General features: G+C 42.4%; 1 protein-coding gene across 6 annotated transcripts; it reads right to left on the bottom strand.

Annotated features, from left to right (window-relative positions):
- Nucleotides 1-2,214: 2,214 nt before the first annotated feature.
- On the bottom strand, nt 2,215-18,446 carry ccnyl1 (cyclin Y-like 1). 6 transcript variants are annotated; one of them, XM_071524108.1, is made up of 10 exons: nt 17,469-18,446; nt 13,072-13,152; nt 11,061-11,125; nt 9,742-9,842; nt 9,235-9,270; nt 9,055-9,106; nt 8,050-8,169; nt 6,565-6,731; nt 3,967-4,129; nt 2,215-3,275 (listed from the first exon to the last, which is right to left on the bottom strand). In XM_071524108.1, exons 1-10 carry the CDS (start codon nt 17,629-17,631, stop codon nt 3,159-3,161), a joined length of 1,065 nt encoding a protein of 354 aa, XP_071380209.1. In that variant the 5' UTR covers nt 17,632-18,446; the 3' UTR covers nt 2,215-3,158. The 6 variants fall into 6 exon arrangements, with proteins under 6 accessions (XP_071380209.1, XP_071380210.1, XP_071380208.1 ...); XM_071524109.1 differs by having other exon boundaries at nt 9,229-9,270; nt 11,061-11,110; nt 13,078-13,152; XM_071524107.1 differs by having other exon boundaries at nt 11,067-11,110; nt 13,078-13,152.
- Between the last annotated feature and the right edge of the window lie 101 nt (nt 18,447-18,547).

Below are 18,547 nucleotides of genomic sequence, written 5' to 3'. Positions count from 1 at the left end.
AGCACATGTAAGCTTTGTCTGCTTTCTGCTTTCTCCTGCTTCCCTGTGACTGTGATTGCTGTGTTCATTCAGTGTTGTTGCTCGTCGTTTAGACTACTGTGTCAATTATCCACATAGATGACATCTCTAATTTATTAGGCTGACTTGTGTGTGAGTGGAAGTGAATGGGGACAACGGAAATTTGCCCCGGTCAGTTAAATGTACGTCTAAGTACAGTACATACTGATTGGATTTCATCAAATGATATGAAATGATTCATCTTGTTGAATTAAAACCGCGTTGATCCCAACCTTTTTTCGTGCATGTTTTATGTAAATCTTTGTATCTATGTACATCTGGTATCACATGATGCAGCTTTGCCTGTGCCTTATTGTGAGAAGGCATTAAATATGTCACATTCATTTTTACTGAGATTTCTTTTCTAGATATTTATGAGAAAAAAACAGTTCTTTGGTTCAAGCGTACAAGAATAAAACTGAGTGGACCAATCTGCCAGTGTGGGTCTGTGTGATTATGGAAAGAGATTAGTGCCGGCAGAGCTTTTATTTGAACTGCATACATTTGAATTTATTAAAATATATATATATATATATTTGTTGAATAAATAAATTCAAAAATTGAATTTGAAATCGAATGCAATGGCTTGAAATTGAATGTGATTATTACCGAATTTAACTTTTTGCTATAACTTCAGATTTGGTTTTCCCAATTCAAATTCAGTTTTCTTAGTTCAGATTCAGCTTCCCAAGACATCCAGGCACAAGGGAGTGTTGACTGGAAGGTATTCGCCTCCTCCGAGGCTGCCAACAGCGGGCCAACACTCGTCACTTAGCCAATCACAAGCCATGTGTCACTGTGCTTTGTTCATCTTGTCAATTCAACAGTTCACTGGCACTAACCTCTTTCCATATGTGATATTCAATGTCGAGTTAAAGCGGCATAAATTTGAGGACATTACGTCTATCCTGTCCCCCCTGCACAGGCTCCAATTCATACCAGAGGAGACATCAAGGTGCTTCTGCTAACATATGAAATATTACATGGGCTTGCATTGTCCTGTTTATCAGATCTCATTACACTATCCTGCCACGCACCATTCAGTCACATGACACTGAGTACTTATCTATCCCAGCAGTCAAAATGAGAACTGCAGGTAGTGGAGCTTTTTATTACCATGCTCCCTTTCTTTGGAACAGCCTCCCTGTTGTGATTAGAAAGCATAGACTGTAAAAAAAAAAAAAAGAGGCAAAAAGATGTCTTTAAATCCAGGCTTAAACCTGTGTGTCCGGTGCCTGGGAGGAGTCGGGCTGTGTGCGTTTGTCCATGCGTTCGTTCTTTTGAGTGTAACGTTTTTTTGCAATGTGCAGTGCTCAGGGGATGGTCGCTGCATTTTATCATGTAGTGTGAATGGGCTGAAGACTGCCCAATGTGATTTTTTCAAACGTGTTGTGATTTTGTTGGGCTGAGTCTGGTCGGGCAAGAAGTCTTGTAGTGTGACCCGGGCTTCGGGTAATGAACAAACTCTTGTGTTGAGACAGAACACTTTTCTTCACAAAATAACAAGTGGGACTCCCCATTTGGCGTTCATTAATAACTTAAGTAAATACCTTTTACTACTATTATAAAAGTTCCACTTTGTGCTGGTCTCTTCAATGATTAACATTTTTTACTTTCAGCACTTCTAACACTAGCTAGCTAGCCACATGGGTTACATAGCCAATGTTTGCTGGGTCTAGCTAGCCAACTACTGCGTTTACACACCCATACACCCACCTTTGATTGAAGGCAACAAGTTGGTTCACAGCCCTTCTCTGAGGATTGTTGAAAGGCATTCTGGGAAATTTAGGAAATCCCGAACTGAAGTAGCCATTTTGGCTACATCAAAGGGAAAATGGCTACACCAAAAAGTACATTACCATTACCAATTCCATTCCAAAATAACTCCTGGAATTCACTGAACTTAAATTGTTGATCCATATTAATGTAAAGTATCAGAGGATTGATTTTTCTTTAAGGCTACATATCAGCATACAACTTATCTTGCAATGACCACAACATGGCTTTGTTACATGATTAGTGTTTATTTAAAATACTCCATCTGCAAATGATTTTTCAATTTAAAAACAGACAAATTTCACAGCTAGTAGCCTACATAGTAAGCAAAAAGGGGGGGAATCTCAGTCTCTTTTTTTCCCCTCAATCTCTATGTAGTTTGCTCTGAAGCTCTGGTTGGGACTTGGGACGGGTGTGGGCCTGCTAACCTGCTGACCTGCTGACCGGCTCTCTGAGGCGGGCTGGGCTGGCAGGTTGTCAGGGGTGCAATACAGGGGTTGGAGTTTGACTGTAGACCCAACCTACAGTATGTCAGTCTAACGACTATATTCATCAAGCCTCTCAGTAGCAGGACTGATCTAGGATCTGCAGCTAGGTCCCTTTTGACCACCTGAAGTGTATCTGAAAAGTAAAACTGATCCCAGATTGGCACTCCAATTCCAAGACACTCTACAACATGATGGCTGCCTGGAACCAGGTTTGCAACACTTCAGCCAACTCCTGTAGACTAGCAGTAGTACAGTAGCTTGTCGTATGAGACACTGTATGCCCCATCCAACTCCAAACGTGTAGATGGATTTACTAACAACAAATAGTAAACAACACCACTGGGATTGGTATTAAAAGTAAACAAGTTTCATTTACACTATCAATAGTGTATTATAATACTTTTGGTATTAACTCTTTCATTTACAAGGAACAGTTTTTTTTGCATTTAGTGTATTTTGCCTATTAGGGCTGCATGAAAAAATTCAAATCGCATTCCGATATTTTCTTATGACCATCCTGTAAGCTCAAGCTCGGTGATCACCTGCAGTAGAGCCATTCCTACTAATATTGCCTTATGAAAGTAAGCCAGATTTGCCAACACAATAGTTGAGTGGTTTAGATATCGCACTTTCATTTTTAAATTTGTCAAATCATGCAGCTCCAATAGCTATAATGCAGATTATTGTTTCAGCTAGTCACAGGATTGGCCATAGCATTACAAGCCCAAATCCTGACTGGTAGGTTGTGGTGACCAGGGGGTGTGGCCAGGTTTGTCCAGGACTGGCTGTTGATTGGTTGGGCTTTGGAAATCAGACGACAGGTGGCAGTGATCTGGCCTATGACAGCACGGCGTTGGAGCAACGTATGCCAATCAGGTTGTCAGCGCTGAAGGATCGCCTTATCGCCGCTCGACTCAGGTCCTTGTACTTGTCCTCGCATAGTCTGGAAATGGCCTGGACAGACACACACACACACACACACACACACAATTACTGAAAAGTAATCATTCAAAAAGTAAACAAATGATTGTGAATAAAACTGAAATCTATGATTCAACAACTCCGTAAAAAAAATCCAAATTATAAATTGGCCCTTGTTGCACTTATGGTATTCATGGATGAGCCTCATGACTAACTGACAGAAGCTCCAGCTCTTGTATTGGGATTCCACTTTGTGTTTGTGGTTATTGTTGGTGCATTTAAACATGAGCCAGCTTGGTACGCCTTACTCACAATTCATTCATCACTAGTCCATACCCAGGGATGCGCGCGTCACAACTACGCACAGACTTGCCAAAAATGTGCATAAACAGCGTAAATTTGGGAAAATGGAAAAAATCAGCTTTGTCAGGCCCTGCCTATGCCAATGCTCAATGCCCATGTGCAGTTTCAGATTGATTGGCCAACCCATTGAGGAGCAATGGGTGCATACAGACAGACAGACGGACAGAGTTTTCCTCATTTTATAGTAGGATATTCAATCCATGGAAACCATAGCTTCCATGATGATATAAACAGCCTTTTTCTTTTCACTTTAGAATTTGAAGTAGCCACCATGTTCACTCCAGACAACTTTCTTGCCAACGCTGAGGTGGCGTCCAATCTGTTTGAGTCAGAAAAAGCACAACAAAGTGGGCTATCTTACCTCTAGTTTCTGGGCGCGCTGGTTGTTGAGAGGCTCCAGGGGGAAGCTGAGGTTGTTGTCGTCGGCCAGTTGCCGCAGGTCAAAGTAGTACTTGGCGTAGACGCTGGCCGGCACGTTGATGTTAAACTGGAGGAGCTCCAGGAAGTGGCGCTCCATCTCGTTCCTGGAAGGTGGGGAGACAGATGATGGTTATGCTAGATAGCCAAGACTTCCATATACAGAATCATGACTCGAGTCTAGAATTTCGCCAATGCTCTTTTCCACAGTAACTTATTATTATTGAGTGTAACAGTACATAAAGTTCAAATTCTTAGATCTCCAACATAGAATGACAAGACCCTGGAATGAAAACCTGCATACAAATAGCTCACAATGGCATATGGTTGGAGACCACCGGGTTCAACTGATAAGGGTTTTTGAAAGCCGATACCAATAACAATATTTTTGGATTGAACCTGCCGATAGACAATATTTTTGCAGATATTTAATATCTTTAAATTTGACCATTTTCATGCCAATAACTTGCAAAAATGTACAAGAATTCACTGTTTCGTCCAGAATTATATTCTTGTCAGGGATACAGCATTTAGACTGAGGGATACTAAAACTCACTGCACTGAAACCCAGGATGATGAATAACATACTCATACATACTTGTGAAGAATCAGATCAAAATTTCACATTAGAATAAATTTAGATTAAGGTCTTCTTCTTCCCTTAGACAACCAGTGTAGTATCGACCAAGTCTACGATAAGTATGCAATCAAACAAACTGCATCATATCCGTCATATCAGTGGTGGACGACATCGACATATCTGTCCAACCCTATTCAGATCTCTTCATCTGCAGGTTATCAGACATGCAGAGCTGAACACCCAGTGGGAGTATCACAGCTCGTCTCATCCAGACTACAACCGCCTTCATCCTCCTTCTTCACCATCACCACAGCCATGAGGTGGTCGCTAGGGAGACCTCATCCAGGATGCTTTGTTGGCCAGTAAAGGAGATGTGTATGTGTGTGTGTGTGTGTGTGTGTGTGTGTGTGTGATGTCTGGTCTCCCAGGGCAACTAATGGAGTGGGCGAGAGCCAGGGCCATTATGTAGAAGCAGTGAGAGCACTTGAGTCCCTCCCCTCCATCCCTGCCTCCCTCTCTACCCTTCTTCACATCCCTCCATCCAGACCCAACCAGGCTCACAAAGACACTTCAATGAAGGAAATGAAAACAGAGCAGAGAGAGCATAGGTCAGACATGTATATGAGGAGAGAGAGAGAGCGAGAGAGAGATCGGGGCTCATGCATGGAGAAAACACATGCAGGCAGTGCATACCGTATTTCCTCTAATATTGGCCCGGGCCTTTATTTACCTCAACTGCAGAGGGTACCAGGCCTTTATTGGAAGCTGGCTTATATTAGAGACAGGCCTTTATTTCTAATTCCCTCTATTTGATAAGTATATTTGCTCATATTTTAGAACGAAGCCTCCTTGTTTTCTGATCTGCTTCTGTTGGGGTTCGTTAGGTAGCTGTTTTTTTTTTACTGCGATGCGTTATCGATAATTACGGTAATAGACGGCGGCATGCTCCAGAGACTTCCGCCAGGCACCAGGAGTTTACCAGTATCCACCACTGATTTTAGCTGCGACCAGCAGCTCTATAGCTCGCTCGGTCGGTCGACAAAAATTTCCCCACCCTTTGGCGGCCTATAGCCCCACAGTGTGTGTAGGTGGTCGCAGCTATTGCGAATTCACGCTTGTTTCCTTTGTTTTTTTTTTCCCCGGCCTGTATTTGGGGCCGGCCTTTATTTGTTCGTGTCGACCACGCCTCCGGTGTGCCGGCCACTATTAGAGGAAATACGGTACCTCTTTCCAAACCACAAAGACAAGGAGGCACTTTCAACCTATTTTTACACACACACGCACACACACAAACCAATTCTAGGAAATAAAGCCCTAGTGCTAAAAGTGTGGTCTCTGGCCTCTTCACCAGAGGGACAGAGGCTCCAGCGTCTCTATTCCTCTGTCTGCTTTTTACCTGCATCATTCATTCATATCTGCTTTTCAGTCTTCCTGATATTTCAAAATTCGGTAACCCTTTACTTGATGTGTGTTATGATGCATCACAAGCAGATTGGAGGCAGAGATAAACTTTTCCTACAATATAACCATCAGACAAACATCTGAAAATTACATTCAATTTCATATCATTAAAGCTGCACTAGGCAATTTCCATGTTGGCGGTGCCAAATGACAGCAAGAAGTAACTGTTCAATACCCAGAAATCATGCAAGGTGATGAATTTCATTTGGGCAAATAGGGTGAATCCATGGCGTCTCAATTAGTAGAGATGGGAGGCTCTTCTCTGTTGCAGCCCCAATTTGTGATTTAGATTGATATGATGGGTGTATTTTTGTATGAAAATGAGCTTTAACTATACTGTTGCCCCATAAAAAATTCAGCTCCCTAATTTTTTTGCGTATTGTGTTGATTATGCTTTATAATTGCTTATGACCTCCGCTACAAGTAAAGTGTTACCCAAATTTCTGTCACTGATAGTCATCTCAGTCTTTCCAGTGTGTGTGTGTAAACAATCCAACTCACATGTCCTCCACAGTGATGTCTTTGAGGATCTGGCAGTAGTCGACGTTCCAGACGGCCTGGTCGTCCCAGACCTTGGAGGCCAACAAGATGGCTCCCAGGACGATGCGCTTCCAGTTGGCCGGGCAGATGTCCAGCTCGGCGTACGTCAGCAGGCGCTCCAGGTACACCTTGGGGTCGAAGGTGAAGAGTGTTTAAAGGTTAAAGGCAGGGGTAGGAATTAACAAGATTTTAGCAGTCGATTCTTTAACAATTCCCCTGTTGGCTTCTTTCTTGTATATATTACCAGGGGCAACAATCCACTGAACACTAGAGTATGGCAAAGTCCCTGCATCATTTACCAACAAAACTTCCAAATTCCCTTCTATCCAGTTTTGACGGCAACATGTTGACAGACAACATGACAGACAACATGCTGTTAACTGAAAAAAAAGCCAATCCAAGTATGCTTAATATAAATGAGATTGGCTTAGTGTTTTAAAAACAGAGCAATAGTCCTGCAGTGCATTTTAAAACAATCATCTGCAGCACCCTTGGCAGCACAAACCATCCTGCTCCGGCATCTTTTTGAAGTGGTAACGCAAAAGTATGTGGTACTTCTAATAAAGAGTAACTTTGTAAGGTACTTAGTTACTTTTTAAGATAACTAGAAAAGAAACAAATTACTTTGAAGCCATACTGAACCTAAAAACTTGTCTCTTGACATACCCCAGAGTCAGATCACAGGGACACCAAGATGGGCCCCCAGAGCACTGTCTTGCTCAATCACTTCATTAAGGATGGCTGTTGCTGGGATCAAACCTATGACCTTTAATTCATGCAAAAGTCTTGTATTTCCCACCCCATACATTTTGCGTGGGAAGATGAAAACACTGATATTTCAAAGAACTAAAAAGGTGTGACACCCAGCTGTTCAAGAAGGTTCTTTTGCAAACATTACTGTAAGTCGCTCCGAATAGGAACGTCAGCTAACTGCCCAAAATGTAAATGTGAACCTGCAGCCATTAGCCCCCTGCCTCCAGTCCCTATCCACCAGTCATGATCTGAGTCAATGATCTCTCATCATCGCTGGGACTCTGACACTACTCTGTAAATGTGTCACTTGTCTTATTAGTGACAGCTAGTTTGTATGAGTTTACTGCCCTCTGCTGACCAGTTAGTGTAAGAAGATCACAGAATTTATCAACATGAACAAATGAAAAATAAATAAGAAATACTTTACTCTGAACTTTTCAATAGTCTATCTAGATTTATAATAATAATGATAATCATATACGAGACATTATAGACACAAGTAGGGTTGGACCGAGAAGGGACGATACAGAGACTGATAGAACAGAATTGTATTAATGGCAGGGTATAAAAGTCACTGAACCAGAATTGGCACTCCATTGAACTTCTATTAAACTGTAATAATAATTTGGTCTAACCCTAGTCACAAGTGTGTGCATCATAGCATAATCAAAACACACACACACACACACTCACCAGAGTGACGATGGCACACTCTGCGGTGAGCTGTGCAGCACTGAACAGTGTTCTGACGAAGCGGTAGATGAGTTTGTGTTCTGGGTCTGTACGGGAGTAGTCATCTGGCACTGGCTCTCTCTGTAGGGGGAACACACACACACACACACACACACACACTGGTCAACATATACAGTGACGTGCACCAAGTAACCTCTTTGAAATTTTCAGTGCTCTGGTTGTGGCCTGGTATATTAGGTTTCACGTTTGGTGTGCCACTCTTATTTTGAAATTTAGTCTTGGCATATAAAAGGCTACAGTGTGGTGGAGAATGAAAGTTGCACAGTGGGACAAATGGTGAAGTTGGACATGGAGTTTTCCGTTTCTGAGACGGTCTAAGTTTATTTTGACAAAGAAATTGGACTTTTGAATGTCAATTTTTCACATCTATCTGTTTTGTATGCACTCAAGGAGGAAGCATCGTATCAGAGCCCATCTTTGATCAGCCGCTTCTTGCTGCACGGTATAAGACTTCCTCCAAGGTTTTCAATGGGTCACATCTGGATTCAAGATGCAAGTAAATGCAAATAAATTGCAGCGACATCTTTAGGCCGTTTGGGCTACACTGGGCAGTGGTTGCAGCTTCCTAACTGGGAGGCTGTAAAATGGGGGATTGCAGTGTAAGGTCTACTGTACAGTGACTGATCAACTAACTGATTGGTCAGGTGACTGGATAGATGGATGGCTGATGACAGAACAGCCGGACGAGTGAAAGACATTTGGCTGAATGAATGACTGTGTATCTGTCTTGCTCTCTGGTGCCAGGTATTGATTGAGACTTAAGGCGAACAGGCCTGAAGCTGCCATCGCTGCCATCTACAATATGCTTAATCAGCTGCCGGTTTGTGGCACCACATCGGCTACTGCAGCTTTACACTAAACTGTGTTATATGCCTTAGGGCTATAGAAACACTACACTGTATGCTCTTTCACTGAATTTGTGGAAAGTCTTATCTAATCACTCACCGATAAGGGGTGCAACTTCTCATCGAAGATGTCCAGCGACCTGTCAGAGTCCCTGAAGGAGACACAATACAACTGTCAACATACTTTAGCGGCATCCAAATGGACTACGAACTATGTATCATAATAACGTAACGCATATGCCATAACAAAGACCAGAGCATATTAAAGACGTACACCAACCTGTTTTTAATGTGGTAGTATATTGCTAACGTGACACTGGAGGCAGAGAGAAGAGGAGGGAAGAGACAGAAAGTCAATTCATCAGTTACTTCATGTTATAGCTTCAACCAAAAGCACTTAATCTCAATAGGGAACAGTATTTTGTGTGTAGTGAGAGATGCTACAATGCATTTATGTTGCTAGAGACTATGTGCAGAATTTTAAGCAAGGATCCGGTGGTTCAGACACATTGAGATAATCCTAAACAAATATGATTATTATCCAGATTCACAAATAAAATGCTAAGAAAACATTACAGAAAACTGTCCTAAATCAGGTTAAAGAACATCTGTTTAGGTCACACATGCATTAGGTAAGTAGGATTACCATGCAATGACGCAGCAGTAATGAACTGTCTCATCTCAAATGAGTGACTTTTGGAGTGCAATGCACAATTAAGGTGTGATCATTGGGTAAGAATGCCCTTCCGTGTGTGTGTGTGTGTGTGTGTGTACCAAATCCACCCACCATTTGATTGTGCTTTTGAGGTTGGGCTGGCTGACGGTGCTGTCGTCTATGAAGATGGTGGAACAGGAGCTGTACTTCTTCGACAGCGGACCAGGAGACACCTGAAGACATCACAACCACACAGTCAACAACCTGCACTGACCGCCCAGTGAAAAGAATTTGTCTTGGTCAGTGCTGTGTAGGTATGGCCAGCTATCACATGTTGGAGATGTCCAAACGAGCTCCAACAGTAGAAAGAAAGCTGTGTGTTCTGCCACTGACATGGGTTGGGGAACTAGGCTTAGTGAGGAGACTAATGAGGTCAGTAGGTCAGGGCCTAATCCCACTGCTTCAGTCCAGTCACAGAAGCCAATAAGCTCTGATGTGTGATCAGACTAGACCAGTCAGGTTTGATGGTCTGATGTCTAAACAAGCTTTAGGCCCATATATCAGGCCGATACTGGATGGGCAGGTCATTGTCATCCTCCTCCGATATGAGGGATATGATGCAGTTTGTTTGATTATATATTTATTGTGGTGTTGGTCAATACTAAACTGGTTGTCTTGGCTAGAGTTGTTCCGATACCGATACCAGTATCGGAAATGCCTCCGATACAGCCTAAAATGCTGGATCGGGTATCGGCGAGTATGCGAGTCTATGCACTGATCTAATATCACGTAATTTATTAGCCCTGAAAAAAATCAACTTTAAAGTAGTTTCACCCGGATAAAACGTCAGTTTTCCCGGAAATCTATACTTATATACTAAATTTATACTGTTACTGTACCATTTAAAATTTTAAATGTCTTTTATTTTACTAAATTGTGGCTGCACTTTAACAGTTTTTTTTAAAGGAATTGTTATTTATTCCTAGATTTATTTATTTATGTTCTTTTTCAATTATGACTGACTGTCAAACTAGATAATAAAGTTCTATGGCATTCATTCTCTGTATGTATTTGTTCATGTTTTACAAAGGGTTTAACCTGAGCCAGGCCATACAACAATGATAGCAATCATATCACATCCATACAGGGTTAGTAGTATACAGCTGTTAAAAAATAAGAATAATATATATATATATTTTTTTTTAACGCACTGGTATCGGATCGGTTCTCGGTATCGGCCAATAAGCAAGTTCAGGTATCGGAACATCTCTAGTCTTGGGAAGCCCTTACCGACATTTTGATCACATTTCGATCTGCCTTCAAAGGCCCATATTGGTCGAACCCTAGTCTAAACCCACATCCAGTCATCAAAAACACATAGAACATTTGTATACAGTATATGAGTGTGGCATGGCATCAGGGTTTTTCATTATTAACAATTCGATTTTGACACTTACATGACTGACATGGTTTATGTGGTTGCTTTTCCTCTTGTCTCGTACTGAAAAGGAAGAGAAATGTTCAAGAAAACAGCTAAAAGCAACAGCAGGGCCACACAGTACTTCCATTACATTACTGCACTGCATCTTGGAAGGCAGGCAACAAGTAACAGTCAGAGCCAATGTGCCAAAACCAGTTCCTCCAGGAACCTGCCATAAATGTTCTGCAAAATCACCAATCCCAAGGAATTTCAACAAATCCCTGCAATTGTACCACATTAAATCCTTTTGAATTAAATGATTGGGGGCACAGTTTTCACAAGCTATTGCAATAACACAATCTCTTGCACTTTTGCAACAAATACACGTGAAAGCACACAAAACCAACCAATTCTGTCTGAAATAATTAAACAAAATCCTGGAGGAATGACATAACGGCAGAAAATACATCCTGTGAAATGACTCACATATTGGCTCATTGTGATGCAGTGATGTGGTAGGAGGTGGAACAAACAGTGATCACTGTCATGTTATTATTTAACTCAACAATCAATTTACCAATTCACAGAACGTGATGCAACTATCCTGTCTACTATCAAACTAGATTAAACCAAAGAGTACTTATGTATAAAATCTGTCTTTGGGTTTTGCATAGAGGAAGGTGGGATGGTTGAGTGTGAAAAAATATTTTGTCCACTAGCCACAGTGGCTGAAAAATTCTTAAAAATTCACCGGCCACTTTCACAAGCCAAATACATGTTTTAGAATAGAAAATGATATAGGACCTTTAAATGATAGTTGATTACCTGCCAGTGTGGCTGCTAGAGCAGACTCCAATCATTTCTAAGTTTTGAAATATATGGGAGTGAATCAGTGATCTGGTGGACTTGCATTCATACCAAGCGGCCAAACCCACGGGTGAGTTTTGAAGCCAATGTGGAAGTGGCAGCAGAGACAGTTCCTCTAATGCCACCTAGTGGCTGGCTCCAGAACCCGAAACCCAGCCCACCTCCATGCAACTCAATAGGATCACATCCCAACTTCTCGCTAAAATATAAAAGTAAATCATTTTTTTCCACAAGAAGTTATGGTCTCAGTAGCTAATTTCACTTATTCTAATGTGTCTCCTTTTTGAAAATAATTGTGCCATTAAGAGGATATGACAGGCGGGAGTTGTTTCAGGTTGTGTGTGCCGAGTGACTGACAGGTCACCTGTGCATCGCTGATTAGGGGACGCTATCAAATGGCAGTGAACGTGCTTCTGTTCTAAAATGACTGTGACCGCCAGCAGTGTTTCCTTCTGAGACTCCAATTTTTCTTTATGTATATAGCCGATCATCTATGCCGGTTTGGCTAGAATCATACTGCAAATATGGCCTGCCCTGCATTTAACTGTAGGCTACTAACAGACCCTCTCTTCTCCAATTTTTTCAGTAAGTCTACTTTTATAATAGTTGGGTTGTTATTATTTAGTCTCCAAAAAATAACAAAATGGTGGTGACCGTAAACAGAATCTCCTGGCTTCAAAACAACCAATCAAACGCCATGCTCACTCCGTTCACTATTACTTACCGTCGATGATTCATACCAAAGCAGAAAACAACAGGGCCACAAAAGATATTCAACCTAAAGGGTCATGTCATTATAGTTAGGAAAACTACCGCCATCTGTCATTTTAATAATTTTGATATTTGCCCTGACATTTTTGAATGCAATTCAGCAGTCATAAGACGGGTGAAAGTGCTGTGGTTCAGAGGACTGGTTTTCCCACCCTGAGCTGGTTTCCAATTTAAAATAGTGCCCAGGTAAATAAAACAAATGCTACAAATTATTGAGCTGTGGTACAGAATGAACAGCTTGAAACAGTGTGTCAAAAAACATCACACACACAAACTACAAGTCATGTGTGTCAGCTATGTATGTTCATGGTTCAGAAGATCATGGGAAAAAGACTAAAGATAATACCTCTGTGAATCACTGTGCCGTGTCAGGGGTGTGTGCGTGTGTGTGTCATGTTAGGATTGCTCACCGTCTGTCTGGGACTTGCTAAGGAAGATGGTGCTAGCTCGGGCGTGGTCCGACGGGTTAGACTCCAAGGCCAGCTCTGAGAAAACAAACCGACACATAAGTATGGGATAATGACAATCAGACAACAGAAGCTTCTTGTCCGGACCTTAGGGGCGAGCTGCTTCAGCTCTCAATCCTGGTTAGTGATGAGGCCAAATGAGAAAGCAGGAAGCCATTAGGCTGTAGCTGATCCAGCAATCAGATACAGTGATAGGAGCATAAGCATACCAGTGCATTAACATTAGCCCAGATAGCAATAGCTATAGGATGGAAAAATGTGAACAAACCAAATATGAATCAGTATATTAAGGATCTATCATCATGTGTTGCTATGGAAAAACTAACATACATTACTAAAGGAAAGTTGGAAGTTTTTGAAAATATCTGGGGGAGTTTCATGGAGTTTTTTAAACAAAATGTTGGTAATGATCAATAAAGCCAAAGATCGGGGTGGGGGCGGGGCAACTGGAATAAGACTATAAAGTGGAGCAGCCCATGTGATCTTCAAGATTTCTGTACATTATAATTACGGTAACATCTGTATCTTCACCTCTGTTTTAATTACTATGTTTTTATTTACTTGCCTATTCATTTGATGGTATACTGTATTTGCTGCCAAGACTGACCATTTTTATTTTATTTTTTTTAATATGTACTGTTTGTTATAATTGAAAAACCCCAATAAAAATATTGTTTAAAAAAAAAACATTAGCCCACATGAAGAACTTGGCTGACGGTGCGATGTCACAGTGGTTAGGCTAGTCTTTAGATTTAGACCTGCATCTGCATACTGGAATCCAAATCTTAAAGGAATACAGTGAGATTTTGAGAGATTGTCCCATTGGTCAACTTAGCCAATAAGTGATGAGAATCTTCTATCACTCAACATAGTGTACGCTAAAGTGTTAGCATGGAGCACCGACGCTAAAGATCTACCGGGGAAACATGGATGATTTTGGTGTCGATGTTCTCATCACTTAATGGCTAAGTTTACCAACAGGACAATCTACCAATGCTTATCATGCCTATAAAAGTCTCACTCCTAATGATGGGGCACAATGTCAGGAGCTTGATTTTCTTAGCAGCCATGCACTGTTAATGACACAGACTCCCCTACTGCATGTGTGAATGTGAGACACACACACATACACACACGCAAACAAACACACGAGTGGAAGCTTGGTTCATGCCAGACCGGAGTGCCAACTGTGCTACTTAATGGGGTTTACTCAACTCACTGACCGGGAAGAAGGAAATGGTAAGGCACTGGCCATGAAACTCAACTCATTCTACAGAGCAGAACCAAACCTGAAAATACTGGAAAACTAGAAGATGACAAAGGAATAACTGGCAGTGGATGGGGACTGGTCTGGTGATCAATAAACATAGATAGTGGCATCCCTCTTCTCTCCTTTATATCCCTCCATCAGTCACTGGTTCTGTTGTTGCAATCAGTGCCACTTATGCAATCTATGACAACCACTACTGGTACTCGAATCTCCTCTATTCTAGGCAGCTCAAGTTTAAAACACTGGGATGCCAAGGGACATGGGCATGTCTACTCAGTCAGTCAGATGGCCATAGTAGTGGTACTAGGGCTGCAACTAACGATTATTTTCATTGTCGATTAATCTGTTGTTGTCCACAACCCAAAGATATTCAGTTTACTGTCATAGAGGAGTAAAGAAACCAGAAAATATTCACATTTAAGAAGCTGGAATCAGAGAATTTTGACTTATTTTTCTTAAAAAATTACTCAAACCGATTAATTGATTATCAAAATAGTTGTCGATTAATTTAATAGTTGACAACTAATCGATTAATCAAGTAATCGTTGCAGCTCTAAGTGGTACAGCTATAAACACAGGAAATCAGTTAGTTAGTCTTTGCCCATTGAAACCTTGTCCTTGCTGGTCACTGTACACTCTCTCGGACCGTGAGCCAATCAAAGCAAAACAATGGCTCCGTATCAAACAGGCTGCTGATTGGCTGCCTGTTACGCTGCTCTACACAAACTGGTAGCATCTAAACCTTTGTTTCTCTGCTGCCTGGTTGGTTAACTAGCCTAACATTCGTTGAAACTTAACATTATTTCTAATGTGGTGAGGCCACCAAGAAGAGAAAATGCAGAGCAAGACAAGTACCTCTACACTTAAAATAGTGAAACAAACTAAAAACAGGTAGGGTGGCATATTTGTATAAAAAAATGTATATATATTCTTTATTTTGCCTGGGAAAAATTATTGGCAGGTAATTTTTTTTTTAGTTTACCAGCCTTTGGCATGTGAACCAAAAAGTTAATTTCAGTGATTTTGGTGCTGTACGCTAAGTATGATACGTTTAAAATGTAGACTTATTGGTTTCTTGTAGGCCATGGAGAACATTATCATGGGATATTTAGACAAACAAAAGATCTCTATGTCAGGAATTTTCCTTGCATTTACTCACAGACATTTATTGAATGAGGCGAGATGTCTAATGAAATTTACGGATTATACATTCAAGGTAATCCGAAGGCAGCCCTGGTTTGTAAACATGAATTAGCGAATCAGGTTCCTTATCCCATCATTACCGACACAGCAAGCACATCAAAGACAAGGAGGGATTAGGTGATGCCGACGAATGTGAGGCGAGGACAAAGGAGATGAGAGGACTAGGAAGGTCTGGCTGGACTCACACTGACCCTCACCCTGCCAACAGCTGGCTTCACCAAACTACACTCACACACTACTGTCCTCACCACACAAAAATAAATCCCAGTAAACCCTCTGTGCATGTCTGAAAGACAGAGAGACTCTATGAGGAGTGGAAGTGCAGGAGTAAGCTTAGGCCTACATCACAGGCAAATATCTGAGATGCTTCAATGATCTGTTTGTCTGGCATTTGGGCTTAGAACTTCTGCCTCAAAAATCTGCCTATACATATCCCAGACTCACTTGGTAATGGCTGGGTTCCAGTAGATGAATTCCCCTTATAGCTATGAAGGCTGTAAAGAGAGAGAGAGCTGGGGGGGTGGGGGGGGTGGCAGGGGGTACTTGCTGTATAGTTCAAATGGTCAGGATACCAGTGATAGTAGGGAGATTCCTGGGGGTCTCTCAGTGCCATAGCTCTAACAGTTAACCAGCCCATCTGAACTCACTCACTGGACGAAAATAGGACTGGCACCAAACCTCGAGTGCGGGAGTTCTCCAGGTCTCTTCTTTCTTTCATTGACCACTTTTCCACAACCGGGCCAAGTGGCGCTTCGAAAAGCCAGGACCAAATAACCAAACACTTTTTAAGAGGGGATCGAAAATATTCACCTCACATTTTCCATTTGATTACTGGAAACCATAGCCATGCAGACAAACCTTGCTGTTGGCAGCAAGATAGAAGAGTAATCAGAGAACTACTGCTGGGGTTAAGTGAATCTAGCTTGTCTTGTCACACGTGAGTAGATTTGGAATTTAGAAGAGAAAGTTGCTTCCCTGACCTGAGTGTTTTTAGAGAAACAAGGAACAGCAGAAAACTAAAGCTCTTTCACTCATATTCAGTGCTATAAAACTGGGGCTGCTCAAATACATTGACCCCATTAACTGTTGAGGGGAGATCTTCTCATGTAATTTCATAGTGGATCATGCGGCACCATGTAAACTGAGGTCAATATGATTCAGTGCCCATCTGATCTCAAGGAATGCCAGGAATGTCCTTATCATCAGTGCATCAATGGTGGCATTGGGCTGTTAAGCAGCATGTCTGGCAGCTTGGCAATAACCAAAGGGTGTGTGTTGTGTGTGTGTGTGTGTGCCTTCTCTGGCTGTGGGTAAATAATCAAGTTGTTGTGTAGTGTTGTAACCCTCAAGCAAGAGTGACTGTGTGTGCGAGTGTGTGTGTGTGTGTGTGTGTGTGGGGGGGGGGGGGTCTGAGTCAACAGACATAAAAAGCTGTGAATGACCAGTGAATCAAACCCTGCTGGCCTAACAACACCACAGGGGATCAAATAACACTGAAAGCTAATGCAAGACCCTAACTGTGTGTGTATGTGTGTGGATATTTTCATTTTTGGAGAAAATATATCCGGATCCACTGTGTCGCCAGTTCTTGTGGTTGGCTAGTCTATGCAGCTCCCTCTTCACTGTGACAGAGATAGGATTAAGCTACTCCTCCCCACAAACAGGCACTACACACTACACTATGGGTGTGACACTTAATGGGCTCCAACATGGAGGGAGAAAATGTAGTGACTGCAACCACAGAGGCAGACCACTACAAGGGAGTCAAGTCCTTTGATGTGACTAATTAGGAAAAGGGAGGGGGTAGGGGTCTCATGTTGATCAAAAGTCCTGACATTACACTTTGCAGATAGACACTTACCGTCAGGGACCTCTCTGTCGCTTATATGCTGTAGGTACGGTCCGGTGTTGTCGTCACTCACGTCGGTGCTGATCTGGAAGTCCTCCAGCCGCTCCGCCGGTTGCCTCGACGGTAGTTTCGGGCTCCCCTCGGGAGAGACGCAGCATGACACCGTGTTCCCCATTCCAAACCGGGTGTACGCTTAACACTATTTTCCGCCAAGTCCAGAGTAGTGCAAATATTTGTAGCTAGCTAAAGTTAGCTGCCCACAACAACACAAACATCAGCTACGGGTTCGTCAGTATTAGCACAACACTATCTTCGCGTGCTAATTCGCCGCTGTCCACCAACTCCTAGGAATCGCATTCCTGTCCATTTGTGGGTACGCTCGCTTCTCTGTCAGCCGACAACAGTGCAGAAAGAGTTGGCTTGACAGACGCACCGCCGCAGAAAATCAGTGTTTGTCTCTGTAGTGCTCTTTGTGTGCTTGGAGTAAAAATAACAAGCAGCTGGTCGCCAATTCATTCATTCATTCAACATGCCCCCGTCGGTTGTTACGCTGCTGGGTCGCTGGCTAGCATTTTAGCAAACTAGCTAGCTAGCTGGTCTCCTGAACTTTTTTGCTGCACATTAAGTCCTCTGTTGCCGTTGTTTAAACACCATTGATGCAACCAGAAAGAAATCTGTTACGACTCCCAACCAACAAATTCTAATGGGTACACTTTCCAAGAGTTTCCGTAACCCGACAGCTGTCCTCCTTTACTCGTCTCGGTCTGTCGCCAAATCTAGCCCGAGGCTTCTGCGGCCTCCACAAAGTGTAGTAACGTCGTTGACGGAGAAAACTCAAAGACGAGCAGCAAAAATGTCTCAGATTAGGTTACTATGGCCAGGTCTTCTCCAGGTTCATCTGATACCCAACTCTGGTGGTCAGGACCGTCCCGTCAGTGCTTCCACCCCACCGGGTTAGTGCTGGGGATACTCCCCGCCGCCGCCATCTGTCGCGTCTGTAACACACTACTTGGCACGGAGACTCGGCCCCGCCCACTTAGGAATTCCATTCACTTCCATTGGTCGTGTAATCAAAACAAGGATATTTTTCA

Source organism: Centroberyx affinis, unplaced genomic scaffold (genome assembly GCF_046629955.1).
Source record: "Centroberyx affinis isolate AG114_WGS23_722 - 3 ecotype Tasmania unplaced genomic scaffold, CSIRO-AGI_Caff_v1 ptg001148l_1, whole genome shotgun sequence".
Classification (NCBI taxonomy): Eukaryota; Metazoa; Chordata; class Actinopteri; order Beryciformes; family Berycidae; genus Centroberyx; species Centroberyx affinis.
The sequence above is the reverse complement of the archived record's forward strand: the minus strand, read 5'-3'. Positions and strand labels throughout refer to the sequence as shown.

Bases quoted from the DNA above. Each gene is read 5' to 3' on its own strand.
- ccnyl1 (XM_071524108.1), bottom strand. From the start codon at position 17,631: ATGGGGAACACGGTGTCATGCTGCGTCTCTCCCGAGGGGAGCCCGAAA. The intron at 13,153-17,468 runs GTAAGTGTCTAT...TTGTTTTCTCAG, and splicing joins CGACAGAGAGGTCCCTGACG to AGCTGGCCTTGGAGTCTAAC. The intron at 11,126-13,071 runs AATCCTAACATG...TTCTTGAACATT, and splicing joins GTCCCAGACAGACGGTGAGC to TCTCTTCCTTTTCAGTACGA.